This window comes from Rattus norvegicus, chromosome 7 (assembly GCF_021556685.1).
Source record: "Rattus norvegicus strain SHRSP/BbbUtx chromosome 7, alternate assembly SHRSP_T2T, whole genome shotgun sequence".
NCBI lineage: Eukaryota > Metazoa > Chordata > Mammalia > Rodentia > Muridae > Rattus > Rattus norvegicus.
Genome location: NC_141540.1, coordinates 144029109 through 144056056, shown reverse-complemented (window position 1 = coordinate 144056056; position 26948 = coordinate 144029109). Strand labels below are relative to the sequence as shown.

The 26948-nt window shown below is 51.2% G+C and overlaps 1 protein-coding gene across 5 annotated transcripts; it reads left to right on the top strand.

Moving 5' to 3' along the window:
• Window positions 1-258: 258 nt before the first annotated feature.
• On the top strand, window positions 259-26889 carry Zfp385a (zinc finger protein 385A). Of its 5 annotated transcripts, none has more exons than NM_001109470.2 (8): window positions 259-305; window positions 7053-7189; window positions 20281-20391; window positions 22457-22619; window positions 24431-24673; window positions 25005-25174; window positions 25345-25440; window positions 25557-26882. In NM_001109470.2, the coding sequence occupies exons 1-8, from the start codon at window positions 296-298 to the stop codon at window positions 25785-25787; spliced, it is 1161 nt and encodes a 386-aa protein (NP_001102940.1). In that variant the 5' UTR covers window positions 259-295; the 3' UTR covers window positions 25788-26882. The 5 variants fall into 5 exon arrangements, with proteins under 5 accessions (NP_001102940.1, XP_087415196.1, NP_001128561.1 ...); XM_087559070.1 differs by lacking the exon at window positions 259-305 and adding an exon at window positions 5931-6041 and having other exon boundaries at window positions 25557-26889; NM_001135089.1 differs by lacking the exon at window positions 259-305 and adding an exon at window positions 5933-6030.
• Window positions 26890-26948: the final 59 nt, after the last annotated feature.

Sequence of the window (26948 nt, the reverse complement as noted above, 5' to 3'; positions counted from 1 at the left end):
CCTCCATAACCTCACCATCTTGTTCCCCAACCCCAGCTAAAGCGACATCGTAAAGCCCAGAGATTGGGGGCGGTAACTGAAAGGCTGGAGGAAGCCGGAGGCTGCCAGGACGCCCCCTCGCGGAGCCCCGGGTGCCAGGGTGCCCCCTCCGGTCTTCACCTGCTGTGGGCTCCGCCCCCGCTCCGCCTCGACCCGCCCCTGCTCCTCCCCGACTCCTCCCCCCTGTACCCCCAGTCGGACCAGAACGGCCCCCGGGACAGAACGACGCGGAACCCCGGGAGCCAGGGTCCCCAGCATGATCCTCGGTGAGTGGTCTCCACTACTCTGGGCTCTGGGTACCTGGTTCCTTCTCACTGGGTCACCAACCCCCCCTTCACCTCCGCACCGCGGTGACTGCGGCCGCCGGTCTGCCACTCATTCCCCCTCCCCCCTCATCTGGCTGCACATCTGGGGTCCCTCTCTTCCTCTCTTCCCCTAGCTGCGGCTTCTCCTGGTAAGATAGGGAGGGGCAAGAGGAAGGCCGAGAGAGTGAGACCCCCGCCCCATAATGAAACATTGCGTATTCATGAGGCTCATGAATATTATAAGACAGTGTAGGAGAGACTGTGGGAGGGGGCTGGTCCTGGCCTGGTGGAGTTGAGGTAAAGGTTCTGACCCGTCACCCCCAGCGCCTTCCCCCACCCTTGGCTTAGCCACTCCGGCAGCCTTCTGGGCCCAGGATAAGAGGGAAAGGAGGAAGTGGGGGGCGGAGGAAGAAGATGCTGGGTGTAGCTTCGAGGTGAGTGCGGTGGGAGGTGGGAACCTGACGGGTGAAGATAAGGGGGCTGGGTAAAAGAGCGGGTGGGATACTGTCCACCCCGGGCTCTTGCGGCTTAGATCCTGTCTCCGCAGCCATCCTGCCCCGACACGCTGGGACCTGCCCCTCTCTCCCTGAGCCGGCTGCCTGGGCCCTTCTTCCTCTCTTCCTTCTTCCCTTCCACCCCAGCCGTGGGTCGGGGGCTACAGGAGACCAAGGAGAGAAGGAAAGTCAGAGTGGGGGAAGGGAAGTCCCGCTGGGCTCTGACAGCCAGCCCGTTCAGCCTTGGCCACCCCATCTTCATGACCTACATCGGGAAGGGAGCCCCAGGGATGGGGGAGGAGAGGGCCTAGCTGTACTCCGGACTCTGCAGCAGCCCCTGCCCACAACCCTGCTGCTACAGCAGTGCAGGGCCTGCTCTGACCTCTGACCTCCACCCTGGCTAGGCGGGTTCCAGGGCCCTGTTTATTGTGAAGCCCCCTACCACTCTCAGACACCTGTGGTCTCCCTGCCCCCACTGAGGACACCTGGTTCTGTGCTAATGCTGAAGGGCTGAACTATATCCCTTGTCCTCATCCCTCTCCCAAGGCTCTCTGCCTGTGTTCTCTTTTTTCCATTGACTGTGTATCTTCACTAGCCCGGCTCTCCACTCTACCCTCCTTCCTCCCTCTAGCTGTTGTGTGGTCTCAGCCTCTCTCACGACTTTTATGCCTTGCCTCCCTCCAGCTGGCCAACTATCATAGCTATTTAAATGAATGAGAGAACCAAAATGTGAATGTCTGTCACTTCCCTCTGCCCCAAGGCTGTCTCTAGTAGGTGGTCTGCCTTCTAACTCCAGGAGACACCCCCAACACAGTTTAGAATCAGGACCCTAACACACAGGCTCCACATTCTGCCTGCCGGTGTGTTTCCTATACTCTAGCTGTACCCTGGGCCATCTGTAGTGGCTATAGCATGCTTGCACAGAACAGGCCAGGCTAAGACTTGCTTGCCCTGGTCTAGAGGCCTCAAAAAACTAGGTGTCAGACCTGGAAGACCCCTACCAACATCCAGCCACAAGAAGACTGAATCCAAATTCTCTGACATTGGACCCTGCCACTAACTGGCCCCAGCCATCTCTTTGGAGGGCACGATAATTAACTCTGTCCTATTGCCAAGTCCACAGAGGGGTGGGAATCTAGTGGTGCCTCATTCGGCTTAGCTCTTCCCCCCCCCCCAAAACCCCTTAAATCCCCTCTTAAGAAGGAAAAGAGGGAGGAAACTGCCCATCAGGGCTCAAAACTCACCTTCAGAATCGTACTAAGGTGTTCGGGTCTGAATGCTAAGGTCACCGAGTCCTCTACAAGGCAGCCCTAGAGGAACCCTAAGATGGCTATACCCAGCTCAGCTGAATGTGGTGGCTTATGCCTATTATCTCAGCAGATTGAGGGAGAAGGTTATTGGGAATTGAGGCTTAAGAATGAGTCCGTGGCCAGAGTGGCTACAGGGTGAGAACCTGTCTCAAGTCAAAATTAAAGCATACGTAAGAATCAGGGCCTCAAGATTCAAGATGGTAGTTCTGAATTCAGATTCCCTAGGCTGCCATCATCCTTGGCAACTAAGTCCCTGGTTTAGTGAGGGGCAGAAGCCTGGAGAGGGAGGGCTTTTCCATTCAGGTTGGGAAGATTTCCCTAAGCTCTGCAATAAGCCCCTCCCACCCTAGGCACCGCCCTCCTCAAAGCCCCACCCCCACCCACACATATACCCGCAGGTTAGTAGGGCTGGTGTTTTTACTTGTGCACAATCATCCCCTTGTCTCTTTCATCTTTGACTTCAAAGCCTTTCCGGCCCTCTGCCCGCCTCCTGTCAGGATGAAGGAATTGAGGCAGAGGGGACAGATTCACTGGACTTGACCAAAAGGATAAGAAGCAGGAGTTCAAGCCTTCCCCCACTACCCTGACCCTAATTTTGGCCATTTCTGAGGAAGAAGCTAAAATCCCTGAAGGGAAGCAGAGGTGGTTAAAGATGAAATCTCAGTCTCTTGTTTTGCCTCAGAGGCGGGTTCCCTTCTTAGCCTCACGAGGTCCTTTTCACCACCATGATTTCAGTCTCGCCCCAGTGAGACAGTCACTCACAGCCCTACCCTAAAACCTTCCCTGTTCCCGCCCTACCCTGCTGAGCCACTTCCAGAGCAGACTCGCCCAGGCTGTTGCTTTTCCCTACAGCAAGCCTGCCCAGCCCACCTAAGAAAGCCCCGGGGCCATGGCACGGGACCTGACCAGACCTTTTAGGAGGGGGGGGGGGGGCGCAGCCCTTGCTGAGATGCAGGAAGCTAGATATGGATTGACTGCGGGATACTGAATGCAAAAGTACCCAGGGCTAACCCGGGTTTGGAGATGGACAGGTGCATTCAGACCAAGAGTCTGCAAGCTCACCCTTGGAAACCGCCTTGAATAGAACGTGTTAACAATCCCCCAGGGAGTGAGGGTGGGGCTCTGTCTGTTGTAGGTAATTACTCTAATGAGCTTCCCTCTAGAGTAGCCTGCTCCAGCCCGACCTGACTCCTCCCAACCCCACCTAACCATCTCCTCTTCCAACCTTTATGCAGCCCTCACCTTCCACAAGACAAATGCCTTGAATTTGTTCCTTCCTCAGCCCTTCTTCATCTCCTGTCTCCCCTTTCTTCTCCAGTCTTACCAAGGAAAGCATGATTCTTGAAAACCTTACTCTGGAGAGAGACCCATTTAAGTTCCCCACTAACTGTGTGACCTTGGTCTAGTAATGCCCGACATCTGAACCAACTGTCATTTATCATAAAAGAATTCATTTATTCAGCAAACATTTATTGAGTGCTCACTGTGTCGTGCCAGCACTTTACACAGACTCGTTCAATCCTGTCATCAACTCTGGGAGGCAGGTACTGTTGTTCTGGTTTGACAGATGAGAAATGAGACTGAGCCAGTCAGAGAAACCAGCTACTCACCCAGTTAGTGCACAGTGAAACCATCTCATGGGAGATTGTTTATATAAAGTCCTGTCAATGAATAAGCCTCAGGAGGCTGGAGAGATGGCTCAGCAGTTAATAGCACTTGCTGCTCTTGCAGAGGACTTGAGTTGGGTCTCAATACCTACATTGCAGTTTACAGCCAACCCTTGATTCCAGTTCCAGGGGATCCAGCACCCTCTTCTGGCCTCTGGGGGTACCAGGTACACACGGGGTACATTTTTTTATACATGTAGGCAAAACACTCATACATATAAAAATAATTAGGTTTTTTTTTTTTTTTAATTTGCCAGTTGTGGTAGTGTACACCTCCCAGCACTTCGGAGGCAGAGGCAGGCAGATCTCTGTGAGTTCAAGGTCAACCTGGTCTGCAGGTCTGCATAGTAAGTGCCAGGACAGCCAGGACTATAGTCTCAAAAAAGAGAAAGGAAAAAGGAAAAAGAAAAAAAAATAAACTTTATAAAAAAATGGCAACTATTTTTCTCAGAAAACAGTAGATGGGCCTGAGGCTTCAAACAGAGAAGCAAGTGCTCTATCACTGAGCCTGAGCCCCAGCCCTGAAGAGCCGGGTTTCTGCTCACCCAGCTCTTAAGATGGCATCTGCCCCTCTCCCACCTCAGATTTCAGAGTGGAGAAGCCATGAGAATCCAGGGAAAGTCCCTCACCAGTTGCCCATCCCCCCACTTCCCTCACTCTGACCCCATCTCATGCCTTTGTCCCATCTCTCTTCTCACCCCAACCCTGTTCCACATCAGTTCCAGGCTACAGGCAACTGAGTGGCTTCGGTCTGTTCTCCTCCATTTCTCCTCCTGTAAAGCTAAATGAGGACTCCACACCCAGGAAAAGCGAGGAATTGCTTTCCGCGTTCTCTGCTTAAACCAGATGTGAGCCTGTGCTCAGTCCTCCGATTCAGCGTTAAATGAGAGCCCTCTGGGAGCAATGTAGCAGAGGAAGAATTTGCTAGAGTGCGACAGATCTTGATTTGATTCTTAGCCCTGACTTCTCAAGGCTGTGTGGCATCAGCCAAGTTTTTTAACCTCTCTGAGTCCCAGTCTTCTTGCATGATGAGTGGAAGAAATAATACTGGCTACTTCACAGACTCGAAGCCATCTCCCAGACTTCCCCATCTCCAAGCTTAATCAGATAAGACTCCGGCTCATGGCCTGGTACATGGCAGTTCTTCGAATGTTTCCCTGTGGCTTTTTCTGGAACTCATCTCTCTCCTCTAAAATGGATTTGGGAGTGGGATCCTAGCGAGTTGACAGCCAGGGACAAGGTCAAGGAGCCAAGCTGTGTTGTGGAAGTGCCAGCCCTGAGCCAGCTGCTGGGAGTGGGAGCGGGGGACACTTCAAGCACTCGGGTTTCTCTCACCATTCCTGAGGCTCGTTAAGGTTGCCCTAGTGTGCCAGGCAGTGAGGAAGGGTGGGGCTTAGAGGAAAGGCCTGAGAGGACAGACCAGAAGGAGGAGATGACCAGCGAGTGTGTCTGTCCCTGTCTTCACCTTGTCTTTCTCACCTTATGGTCTCTGCCCCAGGGTCTTCCTGTCCTCATCTAGGTCTGCATCCTGCCTGTCAGGTTTTAAACTCCCTTCCTACTTTCCCATCTTTAGCCTCTTCAGTGTCTGTTCCATTGCTAGTCACCTATTCCTGCTTCTGCCACTTTCCCACATATTGTCTCTCTGTCTCTCTGTCTGTGTCTGTGTCTGTGTCTCTCTCTCTCTCTCTCTCTCTCTCTCTCTCTCTCACACACACACACACACACACACACACACACACACATCCCAAATGTGAAGGTAACACTGACTGAGGCATTCAGACTCCCAACAGTTCAAAGGCCAAAGGCAAACATCCTAGCCTCTCCTTCAGGCCTTAGGATTTAGAAACCAAGCTCCCAGCAGTCTTAACCCCTGTCTGCCTCAGGCACACTGACCTCCAGTGTTGGCATTGGGTGGAAGAAACAGACCCCTCCAGATCTTTCTGGACCTCATTCTCCACCCCCAGCTGTGCCTGAGCCCTCCCCACCCCCTCCCTCTCTCCTCAGATTCCCCTAATCCCTGCTCCCCCGCCCTCCCCTCTGCCCCACTTTTCCAGAACTCTGATTGGCTGATTCTACTGACTGGGCTGGGGGAGGGGGATGGTAAAGGAAGGGGGCAGAGGGCAGAACCAAGGGAAGGGGACGCTGTCAGGCCCAGGCCCCTAGGGGGCCAGGGCCAGGCCACTGCCTGGGGGGCAGCAAGTGCCAGCTACAGAAGGTATGACAGGGGTGAGTCAATGGAGGGACAAGAAAGGAGCCTGGGGACCCATTACCCTAAGAAGGTCAAGGGAGGTCCAGGGCCAGGCAGGCAGCCTCTTGGTCTGGCCTTTGTTCCAGAAACCCCTGCAGCTGGCAGAGGGTGCTGGAGTAGTAGAGGGCAGCAGGACTTGCCCAACTGATTGACTACAACGCTTCAGGAGGAAACTGGGCCAGTGGAAACCCTGAGGGTCCTGAGTACCTTTAGGCTGGGTCCTTTGGAACCTGGTAGAGCCTCCTCCAAGACTCCAGGGGGAGGAGAAGACTTCTGGGGTGGTACTGAATGGCTGGCTGGACTTTCATTTCCCCTTGGGGTCACATGGAGGCCCTTCTCTCGCAGAGGCGGTGGCCATGGTTCCTCTTGCAGAGCTGGGACTGAGCCTGCCCGGTGAGACAATGGGGTCTGGTGGTACCAAAGGGGCTACAGAAGGGTCAGAGCACATGGCGCCCAGAGGTGGCAACAATTTTTCAGGAATTATGACCTGAGCAGCATTGTAACTTAGGGAGCCAGATGCAGCAGCCTCCTCTGAATCCAGGTTTCAGTGTCCCCCCTCTGGACAGTGTGACAAGTCACCCCCTTGACTCAGATCTGGTGATGCAACAAACCTCCAGATACACAAAGAACCCCAGACCAGAGGAAGGAGTCTGGGATTCAGAGTAGATCCAGAGGCCAGAGTAGGCTGTCTGCAGAGGAGGTCTAGGCCTTTCTTGGGTCTGTAAAAAGCCTGAAGGGCTTGGGGAAGGAGGATGCAGAAGGGGGAAGTGAAAACCACCCCCAAGGGAAGACCAGCCTGTGTCCCCAGGCCCACAGTGGATCTGCTTCTTGAGCAGCAGCAAGGGGAGTGTGCGTACGGTTCCTACAGATGTACACTCACGAGGCCACACTTCTGATTATGGGAACCTCAGCTAGGGAGCACTGTGTACTTGGGTGGGGTTCCCAAGCTCAGTCTTCCTACTCCACAGAATGTTTTCTCTGCTCTTCAGGCAGCCTGAGCCGAGCAGGGCCCCTCCCTCTGCTCCGGCAGCCCCCCATCATGCAGCCCCCGATGGACCTGAAGCAGATCCTGCCCTTCCCACTGGAGCCAGCCCCAACCCTGGGCCTCTTCAGCAACTACAGCACAGTGAGTACTGTCTGTCTCCCCTGCCCCACGCCCCTGAGTCCCCTAACTCCCAGTGTACCTCCGTGCTGTCCTTCTAAGCCTAACTCGTTCTCACTTCCTGTGACCCTGTGTTCCTCATGTCTAGTCCCTGGATTGCTGACTCTCTGATGCTATAGTAACTGCAATGAAAACAGTGTATGTCCTGAGAGTTCTCTCTGCCATCCAGTCACTGCTCCATTCCACTCATCCTTCAGTAAAGTGTTCAGCCATTCAGAGAATAAGAAGGTCTAAGTGGTAGTGTCGTAGGAAGTCAAAGAGCCAAGGATGCTGGGTTTGGAAAGAACCAAGGGGCAAGAAGTATGCGCGCGCACGTGCAGGTACACACAACATACATGCCACTGTACAAGTGTGGAGGGCAGTGTTATGTGGGTCCTGGGGGCCACTTTTTTTTTTTTTTTTTTTAACCATCTCCAGCTCTCCAGAGTACACAGCTGGGTGGGTAGGATCAGTTTGTTGCTGGAGGGATGGCAAAGTCTTCTATAGTTAATAGGAAAGAAACAGAGAGCTCCTTCCCATTCTTTATCAGGGGAGTGCCTTGGTAAGACTTATGATTCAGGAAGATGACCAGGACAGCCAGTAAAGGGGACAAATCCCCTAAATGCCTAAACGGGCAGTAAGATTGGGAAGGAAAAGAAGGAAAGGCTGGGGAGGTGCCTGCAAGGAAATATTGACCCGCCATGGTGACCAAGTGGCGTTGAAAGAATAGAGGCGAGGGAGAGGGTAAGCTAAGGATGAGTCCAGGGCTCGGGTCTCTGGGAGACCTAAAACCACCCCTGACAGAGACAGCCTAGCAAGGTAGACAGAAATATTTCAGTTTGACAACAAGGGTCAGAAGCTGAGGCTCAGAAGCACTTAGTAACTGATAGGTGTTGGTTGACACAGTATGTGCCTGAGATGTAGTTCAGACAAGCCCTGGGTTTGATCCTTGGTACTTAAATGAGATGTGGCAGAACACACTCTAGCCCCAGCACTCAGGAGGTAAAGATCGGAGGATCAGACGTTCAAGGTCACCCTCAGCCTGATGTACTTGACCCCTGTCTAGAGACAGAGAGATCTTCAGCTCGTAGCTGCAGCCTCCAAACACCTCCTAGAAACCTAAAGCAGCCTCTGCACTGCACTCTGACTCTCACAAAGTGTTTGTCACATCTCAACCTTTGGGGTGGCTGGTGACATTAGCTTAATTTTACAGATGAGGGAACCTAGCACTGACTGTAAAAATAGCACTGTCCTAGACCCGTGCTAACAGTAGGGTGAACAGAAGACAGTTTATCCTCAGTGAACTTACATCGGGAGATAGATAGGCGTATATGCTACAAAGCAGAAGGAAGGTTATAAATATTGTCGCAGACACGCTAGCGAGGATGTGATTTCGGTACACAAAAGGTAGAGTCAAAAAGATCAGGAGTTCTATTTTCAGTCACATAACAAGTTTCAGGCTTGAGATTCATGAGACCTAGTCTCAAAAAAAAAAAAAAAAAAAAAAAAGGGTAGGCGAAGGGTCTTAAAATACAGCTCAGTGGTAAATAACTTGCCTGGCACGAGTGAAGCCCTATGTTCAATTCCCAAAACTGCCAAAAATAAATAAATAAATAAATAAATAAATAAATAAATAAATAAATAAAGCATTTAATAATGATGGTGATGATGAGTCAGTTGGCCACTGCCCGTAGGTTGCCCATGTTTTAGCAGAAATAATATCAAGTTAACTATAACCCTGAAGAGCCAAGTTGAAGGCGTTTAGTTTACATGAGAGCACAAGGGGATACCAAGACAAATCTGCTGGATGTAGGGGGACCTAAAGAGCCAACTGGAGTTAAGCAGGATAAAGAAAAGCAGAAGAGGGGTTGGGGATTTAGCTCAGTGGTAGAGCGCTTGCCTAGCGAGCGCAAGGCCCTGGGTTCGGTCCCCAGCTCTGAAAAAAAAGAAAAAAAAAAAAAAAAAAGAAAAGCAGAAGAAAAAAGACTTAATCTAGCTGGAACAAGGACTCACCACTTTTGCTTTGAAGAATCATTAACAGTTTTTGTTTTGTATTGCTTTGTTTTGTTTTTGAAATAAGGTCTTCCTGTGTGGCAGAGACTGGTTCCAAACTCTTGCGGATTCTCCTGTCTCAGCCTCCCCCAAGTACTGGAATTTCAAACATGGGTCATAACACACAGAGTATTCACAGAGTTGTAAAAGCGGCCTTAGAGAAGAGCTGGAGAGATAGCTTTATTATACTGCCTTTCAGGGGACCTCGGTTTGATTCCCAGAACTTTCATGGCAGCTCATAGCCATCTGCAACTCCAGTCCCAGAAGGTATGGTACCTCTTCTGGCTTCAGAGGACACCAGGCATGCATGTGGGGTGCATACAAACAGGCAGACAAAATACCTGATACAAAAACCCAGTTTGGCAGCACATACCTTTAATCCCAGCACCTGGGAGGCAGAGGCAGGTGAGTCTCTGTGAGTTCAAAGCCAGCCTGGTCTACATAGTCAGTTCTAGGATGACCAGAGCTTTAAATTATTATTTTTTTTTTTGGTTCTTTTTTTTTCGGAGCTGGGGACCGAACCCAGGGCCTTGCGCTTCCTAGGTAAGCGCTCTACCACTGAGCTAAATCCCCAGCCCTTGAGCTTTAAAAAAAAAAAAAAAAAGACTAGCCCAGGAAAACACACTTCATACTTCATACACATAAAATAAAGCAAACTAAGATAAAATGAAGGAAGATCATTTCAGATTGAATCAAATCACATGAACAATAGCTAAAAAAGGATCATTTGGGAAAGTGCAAGTGACCTGGTGTAATTAGAATCAAAGGGCAGGGAATGCTGTCCTCTATCTAAATACCATATTCTCAGGCTCTGCAGCCCGGGAACTGTCCCCATCTATAAAAGAAACGCAGAGGTTAAATGACTCATCTGAGACTCATCTTTAGTCCACTCATGTAAATATGTTTTGTTTCTTGAATTGTTTGTTCCTCTGGTATTTGCCTCTGCCTCTATAAGGTCAGAATTATAGGTAGATGCCTGCCACTCCATCCAGTTGTAGCCAAGGGTTTCTTTCTCTCTTTTTGTTCTTTTTTTGCCAGCATTTTCATGTAATCTCAAGTATTTCAACTTCATATGGGCCTTCTTTTCTTTTTTTTTTTCTTTTCTTTTTTTTCTTTCTCTTTACTGCATTTATTTCTAATGTCTACGTGAGGTGATACTATTGTGCCAAGGTGTGAGAAGGTCAGAGAGCAAGGTCGGGAGGCAATTCTCTCTTTCCACTGTGGGTTTGGGGGCTTGAACTTACAGTGTTAGGGTTGGTGGCAAGCATGTTCATTCACTCAGCCATTTTGCTGTCCCTGCACTGGAATTTCTGACTCCCTCCGTTCCGTGGCTTCTGGTGGAGCTAGTTAAAGCCTTGAGCACAGCAAGCTGAGGCTCTTGCTCAACAATTTTTGTTGGTTTTTGTTTGTTGGGGTTCTGGTTTGGTTTGGTTTGTTTGTTTAAATATTTATTTATTTTATGTATATGAGTGCACTATAGCTGTCTTCAGACACAGCAGAAGAGGGCATCTGATCCCATTACAGATGGTTGTGAGCCACCATGTGGTTGCTGGGAAATTGAACTCAAAACCTCTGGAAGAGTAACCAGTGCTTTTAACCACTGAGCCATCTCTCCAGCCCCCAGGTTGGTTTTTTGAGTTAGGTTTTGTGTTTAAGCCTGGCTGTCCTGGAACTTTGTAGATCAGGCTAGCCTCAAACTCAGAGATCTGCCTGTCTCTGCCTCCCAGGTGCTAGGATTAAAGGTGTGCACCACCACTGTCTGGCTTAAAAAATATATTTTTTATTATCTTTAGTTGTGTGTACATGGTGGGTATGTGTGCATGAGTTCAGGTGCCACTAGAGGTGTCTGTCCCTGGAGCTTACCTTACATGGGTGCTAGGAATGGAACTCAGGTGATGCGTTCTCTGCTAGAGTATCAGGTATTCAACTGCTAAGGCATCTCTCCAGCTGCCTCAAGCTTCAGCTTCTGCCTATGATGCATGAAGTCCCGGGTTCAATCCTCAAGATTAACATTAAAGAGAAAAATTAATAATAATAAAAGGGTTGGGCACGGTGGTTATACCTGGAACTGTAGAACTCAGGAGACAGAAAAGTAGGAAGGATGTATGTTCCAGGCACACCTGAGTGACCTAGCAAGACAATCTCAAAAAAAGCTGGTGAGGTGGCTTAGTGGGTCTAAGGCATTTGCCATGCAAACCTGGTAACCAAGTTCAATCCCTAAAACCTACATTAATGGAAGGGGAGAACCAATCCCACAAGTTATCCTTGGCCATCATATGCACACCATATGTGCACATGATATATGTGCACATGTCCCCATGTGATCATAAAGTAACATTAAAAACTTAAAACTAGGGGTTGGGGATTTAGCTCAGTGGTAGAGCGCTTGCCTAGGAAGCGCAAGGCCCTGGGTTCGGTCCCTAGCTCCGAAAAAAAGAACCAAAAAAAAAAAAAAAACCTTAAAACTAGACCAGGCAGCATTGGCCTGTAATGCCAGCTGTTCTAGAAGCTGAGGCATAGTAGAGCCAAATAAAAAGGAAACACTAAGGTGGAAGGATTACAAGTTCAAGGCCAGCCTGGTCTACAGAGTGAGTGAGGCTATTGAACAAAACTGAGGGGGTTGTGGCTCAGTGGGTAAAAAGATGCTTTCCATGAAACCTGAAGACCTGAGTTCTATCCATATGGTGGAAGGAAGAACTTATTCCTGCATACACACACACACACACACACACACACACACACACACACACACACACTATAAAATTAAAATGTAATGAAAAAGGAAAGAGCAAGATATAAAACACCAGGTACTGTTTATAAGACTGAAGGAAGGAGCATGATCATATGTGAGTGCTGGAATATGTCAGCAGGGTGGATACCCAAGAAACTGCAAATGATGCCACTCTGTGGGGGAAGGGGAAATTACAGTTAGGAACAGAGACGTATTTTAACATTGGCTTTTACTACTCGAAAATATGTTGGTGCATGTATAAGCATGTACAGTGGAGTGCAGGTGCCTCAGGAATGCAGATGTATGAGACCCTGGTGGAACTGAAATTACAAGCTGTTGTGATGGTGTAGGTACTGGGATTGGACCTCAGGTCCTACAGAAGAGAGCAGCGTGTACTCTTAACTGCTGAACCATCTCTCTAGCCTGAGAGGTAGGGTTGGTTTTTGCTCTGTTTTGTTTGTTTAAGACAAGGTCTGACTTTGTAGCCCTGGCTGACCTGGAACTCACTACATAAAATAGGTTGCTCTAGAACTCACAGAGATCTACCCACCTCTGCTTCCCTAGGGCTGAGATTAAAGGCATGTGCCATCTCACCTGGCTCTGAGGCAGTTTTTTTGGTTTTGTTTTTTATATATTTAGTTATTCAGGGATGGAGAGATGGCTCAGTGGTTAAGAGCACTTATTGATCTCGTAGAGGACCCATTTGGTTCCCAGCTCCCAACCATTCTAGGGAATTTGATACCCTCCTCCACGGACATCAGACACATACATAGTGTACAGACATGCACATGCAGATAAACATATTCACTTAAAAATATTGAATCGATAATATTTATAATTTTGTTTGTGTATGTAAGTGCAGGTGCAAGTGTGGAGGTTAGAAGAGGATTAGGAGTTGGTTCTCTCCTGCCACCTTTGAATCAGAGGTCAAACTCAGGTTATTAGGCCTGAGGGCGGATGCTTCTGTCTGCTGAGCAGCCTCCCCAGACCAAGGTGGACTTTTTATTATACTATCATCTCTTGTCAGTCACGAGCACTGAATCCAGGACCCCAAGAGTAACAAGACTGTGGATAGTAAAGTCCTTTGTATAAAGTAACCCAATATTCACAAATAACCTACACATCTGCTATACTTTGAATTGCTTCTGGTCATTTATAGTACCCATTCGAAATGTATTGTTTATGGAATGATGACAAGAGAATAAAAGTCTGGGGATGGCTAGATGGCTCCATGGGTGAAGGTGCTTGCTGCCAAGTGTGAGGACTTGGGTTTGGTCTCTCAGGCCTACATAGTCAAAGAAGAGAACTGATTCTTACAGGTTGTCTTCTGACTCTCGCAAGCACACTGTGGCATGAATGTGTATAAAAGACGTCTATTCTCACACACACACACACAAATACGTGTAATAAAAAATATTAAAGAAAAAGTTTTACATGTTTAATACAGCCATGATTTTTTTTTTCAAATATTTTCAGCATACCGTCAGTTAGACCCAAAGGCTTGGAGCTTTGGCCAACTTCATACCCTTTTGTGTTTTGGGTGCTTTTCTTTTATCAAGCTTGTTTTGTTGTGTTTTGGTTTTTAAGATGTCAGTATTGTGTACATGTGCATATACATTCTACAGCATGTGGGTGGAGGCCAGGGGACAGCTCCTGAAAATTGGTTCTGTCCTTCCATAGTGGGTTCCAAGTCTTCAGACTTGGGTAACAAGTGCTCATACCATCTCAGCTGTCTCACTGGTCACCCTTTATTTTTGGCTTTTTTGAGGGGATGAGGGGACAAGGTTTCTTTGTATAGCCCTGGCTGTTCCAGAACTCAAAGTGATCTGCCTGTTTCTGCCTCCCAAGTGCTGGGATTAATGGCATATGCCACCACTACCCCGGCTATTTGTGAATTTTTGAGACAGTGTCTCAATATGTAGTTCTGGCTAGTGGCTAGCCTGAAACTTAGTATTGTAGATCAGGCTAGCCTCAGATTTGTGGAGATCCTCTTGTCTCTGCCTTCCAAGTAAACTGAATCACCCTGTCCAGACTATGAGGATTTTGTTTTGTTTTGTTTTGTTTTTTGGGACAAGTTTTTACTATGTAGCCCAGGCTGGCCTCCAACTCCCAAAGATCCTCCGGCTTCTGAGTGCTGGGATTCCAGGCATGAACAACTACACCACCAAGCTTTCTTCTTTTTATTACATTATCTGTCTGTCTGTCTGTCCATCCATCTGTCTATCCATTCATCTATCTATTTATCTAGACAGGTCTTTCTATACAGACCTATTTGGTCTGTAACTCACTCTGTAGACAAGCTGACCTCAAACACACAGAGACCCATTTGCCTCACCCTCCTGAGTATTGGGATTAAAAATATACACCACTGGGGTTGGGGATTTAGCTCAGTGGTAGAGCGCTTGCCTAGCAAGCACAAGGCCCTGGGTTCAGTCCCCAGCTCCGGGGGGGAAAAAAAAAAAGATATCTCAGTCTTGTCTGGGCTGGGGATTTAGCTCAGTGGTAGAGCGCTTACCTAGGAAGCGCAAGACCCTGGCTTCGGTCCCCAGCTCCGAAAAAAAAGAACCAAAAAAAAAAAAAAAAACCTGTTTCAAAAATATACACCACTGCATCCACTACACATTTTATTTGTTTATTGTGAGGGTGGGGGTGGAAACGTGTACATACAGCATGCGTGTGGGAGTCAGAGGAAAGCTTGGGGAATTAGTCCCCTCCTGTCCACTGAGTTTTCCTCCTTCCATTCATAGATTCTGGCAATTGAACTTAGGTCATCAGACTTAGCAGCAGGTATTTACCCAGTGAGCCATCTACACACACACACACACACACACACACACACACACACACGCACGCACACACACACGCACACACACTCTTACACTTTTTAAGTGCAAGATAGAGAATGCCTCAAAATAGGTGTGGAACCAGGTGTGGTGGTTCAGCATTCAGGATGCTGAGGCAAGAGGATCACCACAAATTTCTAGCCAGCCTGGGCTACATGGTGAGTTCTGGGCCAGCCTGAACTAAAGCAAAACTTTGCCGTTGGCAAAGAGTGAAGCCCAGGGATACAGCTCAGTGGTAGAGTACTAAGATGTGTGAGTCCAGGGGTTCAGCCCCCCAATACCTCAGATGGAGTGAGTAAATAAATTATAGCAATAAAGCCATGAGTATGAATAGACCTGGGAGTGCAGCAGGGAGGCAAACAGCACCACTGATAGCATCTGACTTCTAGGACATGAACTGATGCTGCAAACCCCTTGCTTTATAAACTTAGGCAAATCAGTTAAGCATCCCAAACCTTAAATTTACCAACTGTAAAAGTAAATATTGGTCAGGCCTGTCAGCAGAGGCCTGTAACCCCGGCACCTAAAAGGCTGAGGCAGGAAGATCACAAGTTCAAGGGCGGATTGGGCTACAGAGTAAGACTGTCCAAAAAAACAAACACGGGGGGATGGGGGTGGAGGGGAAGTAATGTACAAATTCACAAGGCCCTGTGAATTGTATTACAAAATCATAACACCTAGCACTGAGCTGGTATTCAGTCAGAGTTTTGCCACGTGATCACTGTTATTTAAGGGAAAAGAGGGAAAGGAAGGTTGGATGACCAAGGCTATGGCCTCGGAAAAGAAGCTGAATTGGGTAGTGGGAACAGGAGGAGGAGGCTCACGGAGCCAGCAGCTGGAGGGGTTAGGGAGGTAAGTAAGTCTGTTCTGTAGAGGCAGAGAGGACAAGAGAGAGTATCTGGTTGCATGACGGTTCAGATTCTGCAGGGCAACGAGGACTGCAGAAACACTGCACACCCGTCTCTCAGAAGGCCTGTGCAGCTGCTAAGTCCATGGCTTTGGAGTCAGGCTGCTCAGGTTTAAATTCAAATCCCAGTCCAGCAACTTACTAGCTTATGACCTTGAGCAAATCATCTAACCTCTCTAAACCCCAGTTCCTTCATCTATAAAGTAAAGACGATAATAATAGCACTTACTTCAAATCGCAGTTGTGATGATTAAATTAGATAATCCGAGCATAGAGCCCAGTGCAGAGCTGGCACATTCCAAGGGCTCAATCGACAGTAAGTGGTGGTGGTGGTGGAATTACGGCAGTCTCTCCCTGTGGATTAGTATCTCCCTCCTTCTCTCCTACATGGGCAGTTGCTGCCCCTCAGACAGTTGCAGTATTATCTTCCCTCACTCTTCCCTCACTCAGTCCACTGTTTGCCTTTGCCCTTGGACATCCATCACTCTCCCAAAGTCGGCTTTTCTTAAACCAGTATCCAGCTTAACTTATCTCTCTGGTCGCTGCCCTGGGTAGGATGGGCGCCATGAGATCCAGAAGTGGAGGCCTTGCCCAAGGAAAATGAAGTGTCTTAGCCGTGGGGAAGTCTTTGGCCTTCTCAATACTGCCCCACTTGACCACCAGAGGGCAGTAAGTGCACGAAGCGTAGCTCTGAGAAACTGGTTCTGGGGCAGGTGGAGAACCCAGAAGAAGAGGTAAAAAGAGGTTAAGCAGCAACGTCCACCACTCTTAGGTCGCTTCTGCTCAGGCAGCCATCGGCTCCACTGACCAGAGAAGTCGCCCAGAATCTTTGGTACTTGGACTTGGTTTTCCACCCACGTGAGCGAAGTGACTTGTTAAAAGCAAGGGCACAGGGGTTGTGTACAGAGAAAGCTGGGGAAGCGTTGTATGGGAAAAGCTGTCAGCAGAGAGGCAGGGAGCCGGGTAGGAGGGGTGAAAGAAAGGACAATGTCTGAGCTAGACAAACATGGTCATGCATAGGACTGGTGCGGTCACTGGACCCAGGAAGGAACCCAAGTGCTGGTAGCCGAGGTCATCAGGTCAATGCCCCTGCCGCCTGGCCGAGAGGCCCCGGGCCGGAACAAGGCCTTTCCTGGAAGCAGGGTCTAGTCGCGGTCCCCAGCTTTCTCCGCTGGAGCCCCCTGGCCTCCCTCTCCTGTGCCCTGTCCCCGCCCCCGTTCCCGGACCGCCCTCGGCCCCGCCTCCAGGGCGGGCTCCGGACGAACCGGCGCCGCCTCCCCTCCTCCCAACCAGCCGGGCCTCACAGCCCCGAGCCGCCGGGGCAACGAGCGCCGCGTCTCCGGCCCGCCCGGCCGGCCAGGCTCGGCCCCCGCCTGGGTCTGCCGCCCTGGGCCATGGAGCCGCGGCCACCTGGGCCCCGCAGGGTAAGCCGCCCAGCCCCTCCCTCCCCGCCTCCGCGGCTGCCGCAGCGCCCCCCCATCCCATCCCCGCCCGCCCTGCGGGGCCCGGCCACCTCTCCTCGCCCGGTCCTCGGCCGGCGCCCATCCCCCACGCGGCGCGGCCCTCGCCGATCTCTGGAGCCCAACTGGCGCCCCCGACTCCTGCCACCTTGTTGGACACGCTAGCCTCTGCTTCCCAGGTCCTTGGAATTCCCCAAATCTCAGACTTGCCATCGGTCCTACCCCTATCCTTCTATCACCATGCTGCCCAGACCTCTCTTCTGCCTAAGCCCTCTTCCCAGCAGCCCTTCCCCACCAACTCCCACCTGCTCTCTGGGCACCCTCAGCTCCCTCTTTCCCTTGTCAGCCCTGTCTGCTCCTCAGGTCTTTACGTCCCTGCCATTCCACCCCTTTCTCTCTCGTCGCCTTATTTTGAGGAGTGGGTGGGGTAGGGAAATGGATGGTTGAACAAGGGGCAGTGGGTTCCATCCGATAAAGGGCATCGAGAGGAAACCTAATCGTAGCAGGCCCCCTCCTGCTCGAGGTCTGGTGTCCCCTCCTCCTTGCCCTTCCCTCCTTGCCTGATTCGTTTCGCCCAGCTTCAGGGAGCCTTTCCCCTTCACCACTGTTGGAGGGCAGGTGGGAGGGGACTGCTTTGGAGAGTTTGCCAGGGTGTGTCTAGGCCAGGAGCTGAGAGAAGGGTCTCTAGAATGAAATGGGTCTTCGGAGATGCCAGCCTCCACCCTTCCCCAGGGAGCCTTCATCTAGGTCACCGGGGCCTCCTGACCTTGGTTTAGAGGAGCACCTCAGTGGCTCACATTCCACCTACTTGGGGATTGGGGCCCTGAGCCCTCACCTTCAACCAGCTGTCCCCTCAGTCCCTAGAAGAAAGAGTGGGGCAGGCTAGCTTGGCTCCCTCCATTTCTTGTTCCACTCCCCAAACTGCTCACTTCTGAGGAGGGATCTGGGTGGAACCTAGACTTTGAGGGGATGGAGACTGGGAAAATCAGTCCACAACTCATCCTTGGGATTCTTGGCCTTAGGCCTTCCTGGGAACTGGCTGAAGTGATGGTACAGATAGAACCAGGAGACTGCTTTCTCCTCTCCATCCTATGCTCTCCCCACTGTTTTTATACGACTTAGGTTTCCTGGCCCAGATTGGGTTTCTGTTTGGGCGGAATTCCCATTCCCCACCCAGCGTATGAGGAAGCCCAGGGCTCACGAGAACCCTGGGGCAGAACTAGTTGGGGGTGTGGGGGATGTCTCTGAAAAAAGAAGGACTGAGGCCTGGAGACTTGAAGCTGAGAGCAGCAATCTGTCTCCCCTCTCTGATTAAAGCCTGTCTCCAACTTTCTTTCTGCCAAACATATCATACATTTGTAAAGATAAACACACAGCTGAAGATTACACAACCTGACCATCCGCAGTGTCAGCAAAGCCCCCAGTGAAGAAATGTTGATCTTCAGATGATACACACAGTATGTGGCATTCATTCTGCCTTCCATCATTCACGTACTGATGGAAAGCTGTCTACTGCTCATGGGTGTGCACACACACACATTCTCTCTCCCTCCCTCCCTCTGTCCCTCCCTCCCTCTGTCCTCCCTCCCTCTGTCCCTCCCTCCCTCTGTCCCTCCCTCCCTCTGTCTCTCCCTCTCCCCCTCCCTCTCTCTCTCTCTCTCTCTCTCTCTCTCTGTCTCTCTCTCTCTCCTACTCTGACTTTTCCCTGTATGTGATTGGGGCTTTCAAGAAGTTTGTGGGAGATGAAGACAGCCACTAAGAGGGGCTGCTTCTGGCCAAGGGCAGACCAAGAGACTAACACTTGTCCAACTTGTCCACACAGGTTATCATAACTCAGTCATGGCTCCAACATCCACCACTACCAAAATGAGACAGACATAGGTCTGCACCAAGTTCACTGGGACCCATTCCTGGTAGTAACTTCAACCAGCTGGAGAGACTCCTGTGGGAAGGCAGGGAGATGCATGTTCTCTACCCCTCATATTGTCTCATGGAAAACCCCAAAACCTGAGCACAGAGATTCAAGTGATTTGCTAGGGACCCCTGAGTCACCAGCAAACATATCTTAACCTGCTCCCTTTGGAAGATAAGGTTTCAGTCCCGAGCTGTTCTAAGACATCCCAGCTATACCTTGTCTGTGGCTGCATTCCAGGTTTTCCCCTCCCTGGCCACCAAGGGGAGAGGGGCAGAACTACTCGGAGTAGCTGTTTCTGTGCCTTTGACCCTTTAGCTGAATCCCTTGATATCAGAAGACCTCAGAGACAACCCTGTCCTTTTCCCTGCTTATGTGAACTCTTGGCAGGAGACTGCAAAAGCATCTTCTGATCCAGCATGGAACAGAGGAGGTTCCCAACCCCTCCAATCCCAACAGCTCTGCCCTGAAGCCCTGCTGATGCTGATAGTGAGAGAAGGTTCAGAAGGTCCTGGGTTCCCTCAGACCATATCAGTTTTTCCCATCCTCTTCCTCATTCTTCACTAGAACCACCAATTCTATCCCAAGTTCCTATTCACTGTTAGAAGGTACTGTCTTTCAGAGATCCAGAACCTAAATGTGTTAGGATGAGGTGGAGCCCAGAGATAGGAAACTGGGAAAATCTGGCTCCTGGAACCAAAAGCTGCACTTGGCAGACAGTTGTGCCCCAGAGCAGGGCCAGAAGGATTCAGGAGCCCTACAACCTCTCTCTGATGCTTTGGGACTTGTCTGTCAGTGGCTTTTGACAGGTTGGCTTCACTGCAAAAGATAGGCCAAGGAAACAGAGAGTTGAACCTTCTTGGTGTATGGTAAATCAGTAAGAATCCAGGTCCAACTTGCAGCTCTGCTATTAATTCATGATGTGGCCTTGGATAGACCACTTCTACTTCCTATGAAATGGGAGCATTGGGGCCAGTGTGTCTATCAGGTCCCTTCCAGGGCTATGAAGATTGGGCTGAAGAGAACCAGAAAACAGCCTCAGAGGCCTTAGGCACCTTGAGGCCTGGGGCAGGGCTTAAGAACCTTGGTTCACCTCAGCTGGCAGAGGGAAATGGGGGTGATCGATGAGCTTGTGCAGGGGTTCCTAACTCACCCTACCCAACATCCACAGATGGACCCTGTACAGAAGGCTGTGCTCTCCCACACATTTGGAGGACCCTTGCTCAAGACCAAGCGGCCAGTCATTTCCTGTAATGTCTGTCAAATCCGCTTCAATTCTCAGGTAAGAAGGCCCAGCTGTGTCCTTCTGGCAAGTAGGATGGGGAAGCCATGGGACCTTGAGGGAGGGCGAGTGCTGGTAGCTTTGAGTGAGGGGCAGTGACCAAGGGAATACTGAGGGAGAACAAAGTGGGACCCTGGGAGGAAGGTGGCAGGAGTGGGTGGAAGGCTGGTGAGAGAGATTAGTGTATGCTCTGCCTTTTGTTTGCTTTTTGGTTTGTTTGATGCAAGGTTCCTTTGTGCAGTCCTGGCTGTCTTGGAACTCAGTCTGTAGACCAAGCTGGCCTCACACTAAGGGATCTGCCTGCCTCTGCCTCCTGATTACTGGGATTAAAGGCATGTACCACGGTGACCTTTTCTTCCTTTTTCCTTTTTTTTTTTCTTTTTTTTTTTCTTTTTTGAGATGGGATCTCTCTACATAGCCCTGGCTGTCCAGGACCTCACTTGCATGCATGCATTACCACACCCAGCCCAGCTTCCGGCTCCTTTTTCTATTTTTTATTTTGAGGCATGGCTTCAGAAATTCCCCAAGCTGGCTGGTACCTTACTGTAGCCCGGACAGGACTTGAACTTTCAATCCTCACATCTCAGCCTTATAAATAGCTATTACAAGCCTGTGCTACCAGGCTTGGATATTGCTGAGCATTCTGGCAGGAAGTAGACAAATCCTCTAAGGCTGGCCCTTCTCTCCCTTGGGGTTGGAGCATTCCCTGCTCGGAAACACTACACAGGGAAGGTGTGTAGCCTCTAATCTTCCCTCTGTAGGTGCTGAGTTTAACCTCACTGGCTCTCTACAAAACCTGGATCCCCTTTGGCATCTACTGCACTGCCCTGCCACTTCACCTCCAACCTCCCACATCCCTCCTCTCTCTGCCCCTTTCTTTCTTTCTTTTTTTTTTTTTTTTTTCTTTTTTTTTGGAGCTGGGGACCGAACCCAGGGCCTTGCGCTTCCTAGGTAAGCGCTCTACCACTGAGCTAAATCCCCAACCCTCTCTGCCCCTTTCTAACCTCCCTCCAAATTACACCAAAAGTCTGGGGCTTTCCTCATGAGGAGAAGTCTCTCAGATTCCCTTCCTCTAGAGCTCCATTGGGATTTCTGTTTAGGTCCAGACCTTTGTAGGGCTGCAGGCTCTAAAAGCTTTAGGAGAAAAACAGCAGAGCCTTATTCTGCTGAGCAGGGGAAGATAAAACTCTGTTTTTCTACTCAGCACATGTATACACATGCACAGGCCTCCTATAGAGCAGGGCTCTGTACACCACTGCTGTATCCCTGTCAATCTTGTTTCCAGGCCCATTCACACCTTTATTTCTACCCATTTGGGTGACCTTGTGACTCTGATGTTATACATTCTTAGTCATGGCACAAGTGGGGAGAAGGGAGTAGGTAGGTGGAGTCAGAACTAAACTAGTGTCAGGCCTCATTGCCTCCTCTCTTCCAACCCTGACTCCACTTGCTGGTGGAGGGAACAAGATTGTAGGGATAGAAAGCCAACAACAGACAGTTATCCCCCTTTTTTTGCCTTCCCTTTTCCTCCCCCATAAAGTTTCTCTGTTTTGACAGCTGTCTCTGCTGCTGTCTCCTGTCTCCAGAGCTGGGCTTGAGTCCAGGGTCCTCCAGGGTGTCCACAGACAGAGGCTCCAGGGAAAATGAGGCCTAGAAGGAAGTATCAGGACAGAGCCCGTGAAACAGCAGAGCAGGATCCTGGGCAGAAGAGGGATTCAGGCACCCAGGATCTGAGATGCCAACTAGTTTTGTGTTCTGCCTCCCCAGCTCAGCATTCTCTTGCAGACTTGAAGGTCCCCTCCCTCTTCTCAGGACTAGGTGGGGGGCCTGAGTCATCAGCCAGGTCCTGGGTGTGGTGGTGGAGTACAAACTGGACTAGGCCAGGGTCCAGATTCCCAGGGACTAAAGCTTGAGAAGCCCATCTGAGCCACAGCAGTAAGCAGACGTGATAGCATGGGCTCCACACAGCAGCCTGCTGAGGCCACCCTGAGACCTGAAGGAGCTCCGTGGGGTGTAGTAGATGAAAGGTGATCTCAGACTCCATGTTCTTCCTCCATCCTTGAAGAGCCAGGCTGAGGCGCACTACAAGGGTAATCGCCATGCCCGAAGAGTCAAAGGCATCGAAGCTGCCAAAACCCGAGGCAGGGAGCCTAGTGTCCGGGAATCAGGAGATCCGGCTCCAGCAGGCAGCACCCCTCCAAGTGGGGATGGCGTAGCCCCTCGTCCAGGTGTGTCTGAATCCCCCTCACACTTCTCAGCTGATCTGTTTTTCTTTCCCACTCCCCAGAACTCCCCCTCTGCTCCTCTCCCCCTCCCTTAGTCCCCATTCCCACTAACACCCAAGGTGAGTCCCGGAGCCAGGCACAGTGATGTCAGAATTCCATCCTGTCACCCCACCCACCCCTGCCTCAGCTCTTCTCAACAGAGTCCCTACTGTCTGTCCTCTCCACTGCCCAGTGACTCAGCAAGGGGCTAGGGTGAGGCCACCTGGCAAGCGTCCCCAGGAGCAGGGAGACATCCATCTACTCCAGATGAAGCCCCCTCTGTGCTAGCCAGGCTTCCCTGGAGACCAAGGGCCATGTGCCCAGAAGATTCCCTAAATGATCTTGGATGGACCTGTGAACTTCTCAGAGCCAAGTTAAGAAAGAGAAACTTCTTTCAAGAAAGATCTTTAAAGTTCTTTTTCTGCTTTACAGAAGGCAGTTCTGCAATTCCTCTCCCCTCACTGCCGGTAGCAGGTCCTCAACCCTAGTTCTAAGGAACTGGGACTGAGAGGATATGGGGACAGAAGGATATCAGCCACCCCCACCCCGGGATTACCACATCAGATATCAGTCATGGCCAACTCCAGAGAGACCTAACATTCCACTGGTCCTCATTTCCTCAGTCTGGCTTGTCTTTTTTGCCCCACCCTAAAAATAATGAGAAACAAGTCTCTATATCGCCAGCTTGGGATCCAGGCCCCCACTGTGATTGCACGCAAACAGACACACAGAAACACCCTCTCACATTCCAAGATCTGGGAGCCAGGCCTGAGTTCTAATTGTGCTCTGGCTGGTTCTGAGTCTGATCATCTTGGTTCGGTTTGTTAGCACTTGTATAAAATAAGGACGGGTAGAGTTGGTGATGGTGACAGTTAACATCTCCTAACCACTATTGTTAAGTAGTAACAATACTGCTTTACACACATTGCTTGCTCCATTTAGCCCCTGCACGCTCTCTGAGGACATGGGATAGATAGTGTGCCCACACTGCTTTCATAAGCAGTGACATCCTGTCTGGTTTGAGATGATGATGGAAGATGTCATTGAATGAGTACAAGACACAAAGGGTGGATCATAGGAAGGACAAGCACTTACCTGCAGGGGTTAAAAATTCTTCCACCTTCTTCTGCTCCCACCACAACCCTCCCCGTGACCCGGAAACTGGATCATCTGTTGGAGCAAGAGTGGGAGTGCTAGAGTTTCCCCTGTAGAAGCAAGAGAGGCCTGGGGCCTGTGCATCTTTAATTGAGCCATGAATTATAAAGCAGCCTGGATCCCTGCTTCTTCCCTCTTTGGTTCTTGTTTCTGTTTCCCTCTGCTATGCTTACATCCACCTCTCCTGACTTTCCCTCTCCTCATTCTGCACCTTCCCGTTGCTCAGTGGTGTGCCTCCTTGAGGGTCAGGCAAGACTTTGGGAAGGGGGCGATCCTGGCAATCCTGGCAGGAAGCCCAGGCTGGACCCCAGGTTATGATGGGATGAATCCTTGGTGTCTGCCTTTACCTCTGGCTGGGCAGGGTACCCATTTTACACTAAAGGTAGCCTGGTAGAGAGAGCCTCCCTTGGCTATCCTTAGCTTTGGGAGAGTGAGCCAGGCATTGCAATTGCACACCCAGCCAGTGGCAGCTGCAAAGAATTTGGCTGTGGCCCAGGACATGAGAACATGCATGTTGTAACAGGGTGGGGACTGACTCCTGGGCCCTTATCCTCAAGAAAGTAGGGAGGACTTCCACATGAAGAGTCGTTTGGGACGACCCCATGTTTCTTCCACAACAGTTTCCATGGAGAATGGCCTGGGTCCAGCCCCAGGATCCCCAGAGAAACAGCCGGGCTCCCCATCTCCTCCCAGTGTTCCAGAGTCTGGACAGGGTGTAACCAAGGGTGAAGGGGGGACTTCAGTCCCAGCTTCCCTGCCTGGGGGTAGCAAGGAAGAAGAGGAGAAAGCTAAGCGTCTGCTCTACTGTGCACTGTGCAAGGTGGCTGTGAACTCCCTGTCCCAGCTTGAGGCACATAACAAAGGTATGGGTCCTCTACTCCTAAGAAGTCTCCTGTCCTCAGCTCACTTTCACCCCAATCAACTCTGCATCCTAACTCCCCTGCCTTCCAGCATTGCTGAGTCCTCTAAGACCTCAGTGTGTCTTCTTTCCCAGACATCTCCCCTGTTCCTTACCCTCTTGCTTCCCAATTCACCTTCACCTTTTCCCAGACCCATTTGAGCTAGAAGGGACCCATAGGACTCCAAATAAATCCCACACTTGCCTCGTTCCTTTACACATTATAATGGGGAAGGTGGGTATTTGAGGCCTGTAGAATTGTTCAACTGCTTTCACCTCCTATCTCTGTGGGCCAGGTACTAAGCACAAGACAATTTTGGAGGCCCGAAGTGGGCTGGGACCCATCAAAGCTTACCCTCGGTTGGGGCCTCCCACTCCTGGGGAACCAGAGGCTCCTGCCCAGGACCGAACCTTCCACTGTGAGATCTGCAATGTCAAGGTCAATTCGGAGGTCCAGCTGAAACAGGTATGTCCTGCATCCTTCCCAGAGTATCTGAATAGTTTGTCCCGCAGAAAGGAAGGGAACTTGGGTAAGGACCACTCAGAAGGAAGTATGGCCCAGTGCTTAGCAATGGTTCTGCCTCTGGGGATTACTCTTTACTGAAAGCTCACAGCCCGCTACCCACTGCACCACAGCACATCTCCAGCAGGAGGCACCGAGATGGCGTGGCTGGGAAGCCCAACCCTCTACTGAGCCGGCACAAGAAACCTAGGGGCGCTGCAGAGCTGGCGGTGAGGCCTGGATGCTGGGGAAATGGGCTATGGGAGGACCCAGGAAAGCTTGAAAGGGATCTGGGCAAGCTGGACTACTGGCCCAACCTCTGTCCCCATCTTTCTGCCTGCTGCAGGGCACGCTGACTTTCTCCAAGGAGCTGCCCAAGTCCCTGGCCGGTGGCCTGCTCCCCAGCCCCCTAGCGGTGGCTGCGGTGATGGCCGCTGCAGCAGGCTCTCCGCTGTCCCTGCGCCCAGCTCCAGCTGCACCTCTTCTGCAGGGACCACCGATCACACACCCTCTACTCCACCCTGCCCCAGGACCCATCCGAACTGCGCACGGACCCATCCTCTTCTCCCCCTACTGACCTCAACCCTGAACCCCTCCCATTGAATCCCCCACCTCCAGCCGGGACCCAGGTCTCCGGGCTCCCAGCCCGCCCCTTCTCCCGGCGCTCCCTGAATGGTCTCTCCTTCCCCCCACCCCGAGGTACGGGGTTCCAGGAAAGGGGAGGGGTAGCGGGGGAGGGGGGCTTCAGAAGGGGGGGAACACCCCAGATCTCAGGGAACCCCGCCCCCTGCCCTTCCCTCTCCCCTAGAAAAGAGGGGGGCCGTCTCACCCCCGAGCCCCCTCGGAGACACCCCCTCCCAAAAGCCATGTCCATCCAACCCTTCCCCTCCAAACCTAGCACAAAACGGGGTTCACAAGCCATGGTCGGGGCCCGGGGGGAGAACATGGATTTTCTTGGCAATAAGCGGACTCTGGGACTCCGGCTCCCCTACCCCAAACTAAAGCGCTTCCGTGAACAACCCCGTCCTCCGCAGGGGGAGGGGAACAGGCGGGATCCTGGGTCCCTCGTAAGCACTTTGGTTTTACCGCCTGCAACCTCACTGTGCCCGCCCCGCACCATGCCCCAGCCCCAGGTCCAGCTGGGCCCATCGCAGGGGGCAGCACTTGGGGGCATCTCAGGCACTTGGGTGGGACCAAGGAGATGCCCTCATAGACCCTTCCCTCGCCTTCTTCCTCCCCGGTCCGGGTTCCATTCTTTTCACCAGCACCCATCGCCCAAGGGGTACCAAGGGGGGCAAGGGGTGTCCAGTCCAAGCCCACCCCCGCCTCGCCTTCCGCAAAACTGTGAGCAAAAAGCAATAGAAGCCTCGCCCCCGCCCCGGCCCGTCCCTTTCCGCAGGATTTGCCGTCTGTAGCCTCCCCATTCCAGTTCCTAGACCTCATGGCTGCCCCCTCCCGTGACACCTCCACTGCACAACTCGGGCGGGGGCGTGACCCCCAACCCATCCCTTCTGTGGTTTCTATGTGGTCAGCCCTTCCAGCCGCCGACCCAGGATGGGGACCGGCCCCCACTGGCCCTCCCCTCCCCATGGACTCTTTCTGCTTGACAATGTAGCAAACCCCCTTCCTCTTTCTCCTTGACAATAAAGTCTAGATTTGTTCTGCCCTCCTGCCCAGGATTCAAACTGTCTTTGCTTGCTGTTTGGGTAGTGATTTACTCGGAAGATGTGTCTTATGG

Bases quoted from the DNA above. Each gene is read 5' to 3' on its own strand.
- Zfp385a (NM_001135088.1), top strand. From the start codon at position 6,816: ATGCAGAAGGGGGAAGTGAAAACCACCCCCAAGGGAAGACCAGCCTGT. The intron at 6,913-7,052 runs GTGCGTACGGTT...TCTGCTCTTCAG, and splicing joins TGAGCAGCAGCAAGGGGAGT to GCAGCCTGAGCCGAGCAGGG. The intron at 24,674-25,004 runs GTATGGGTCCTC...TCTGTGGGCCAG, and splicing joins GCTTGAGGCACATAACAAAG to GTACTAAGCACAAGACAATT.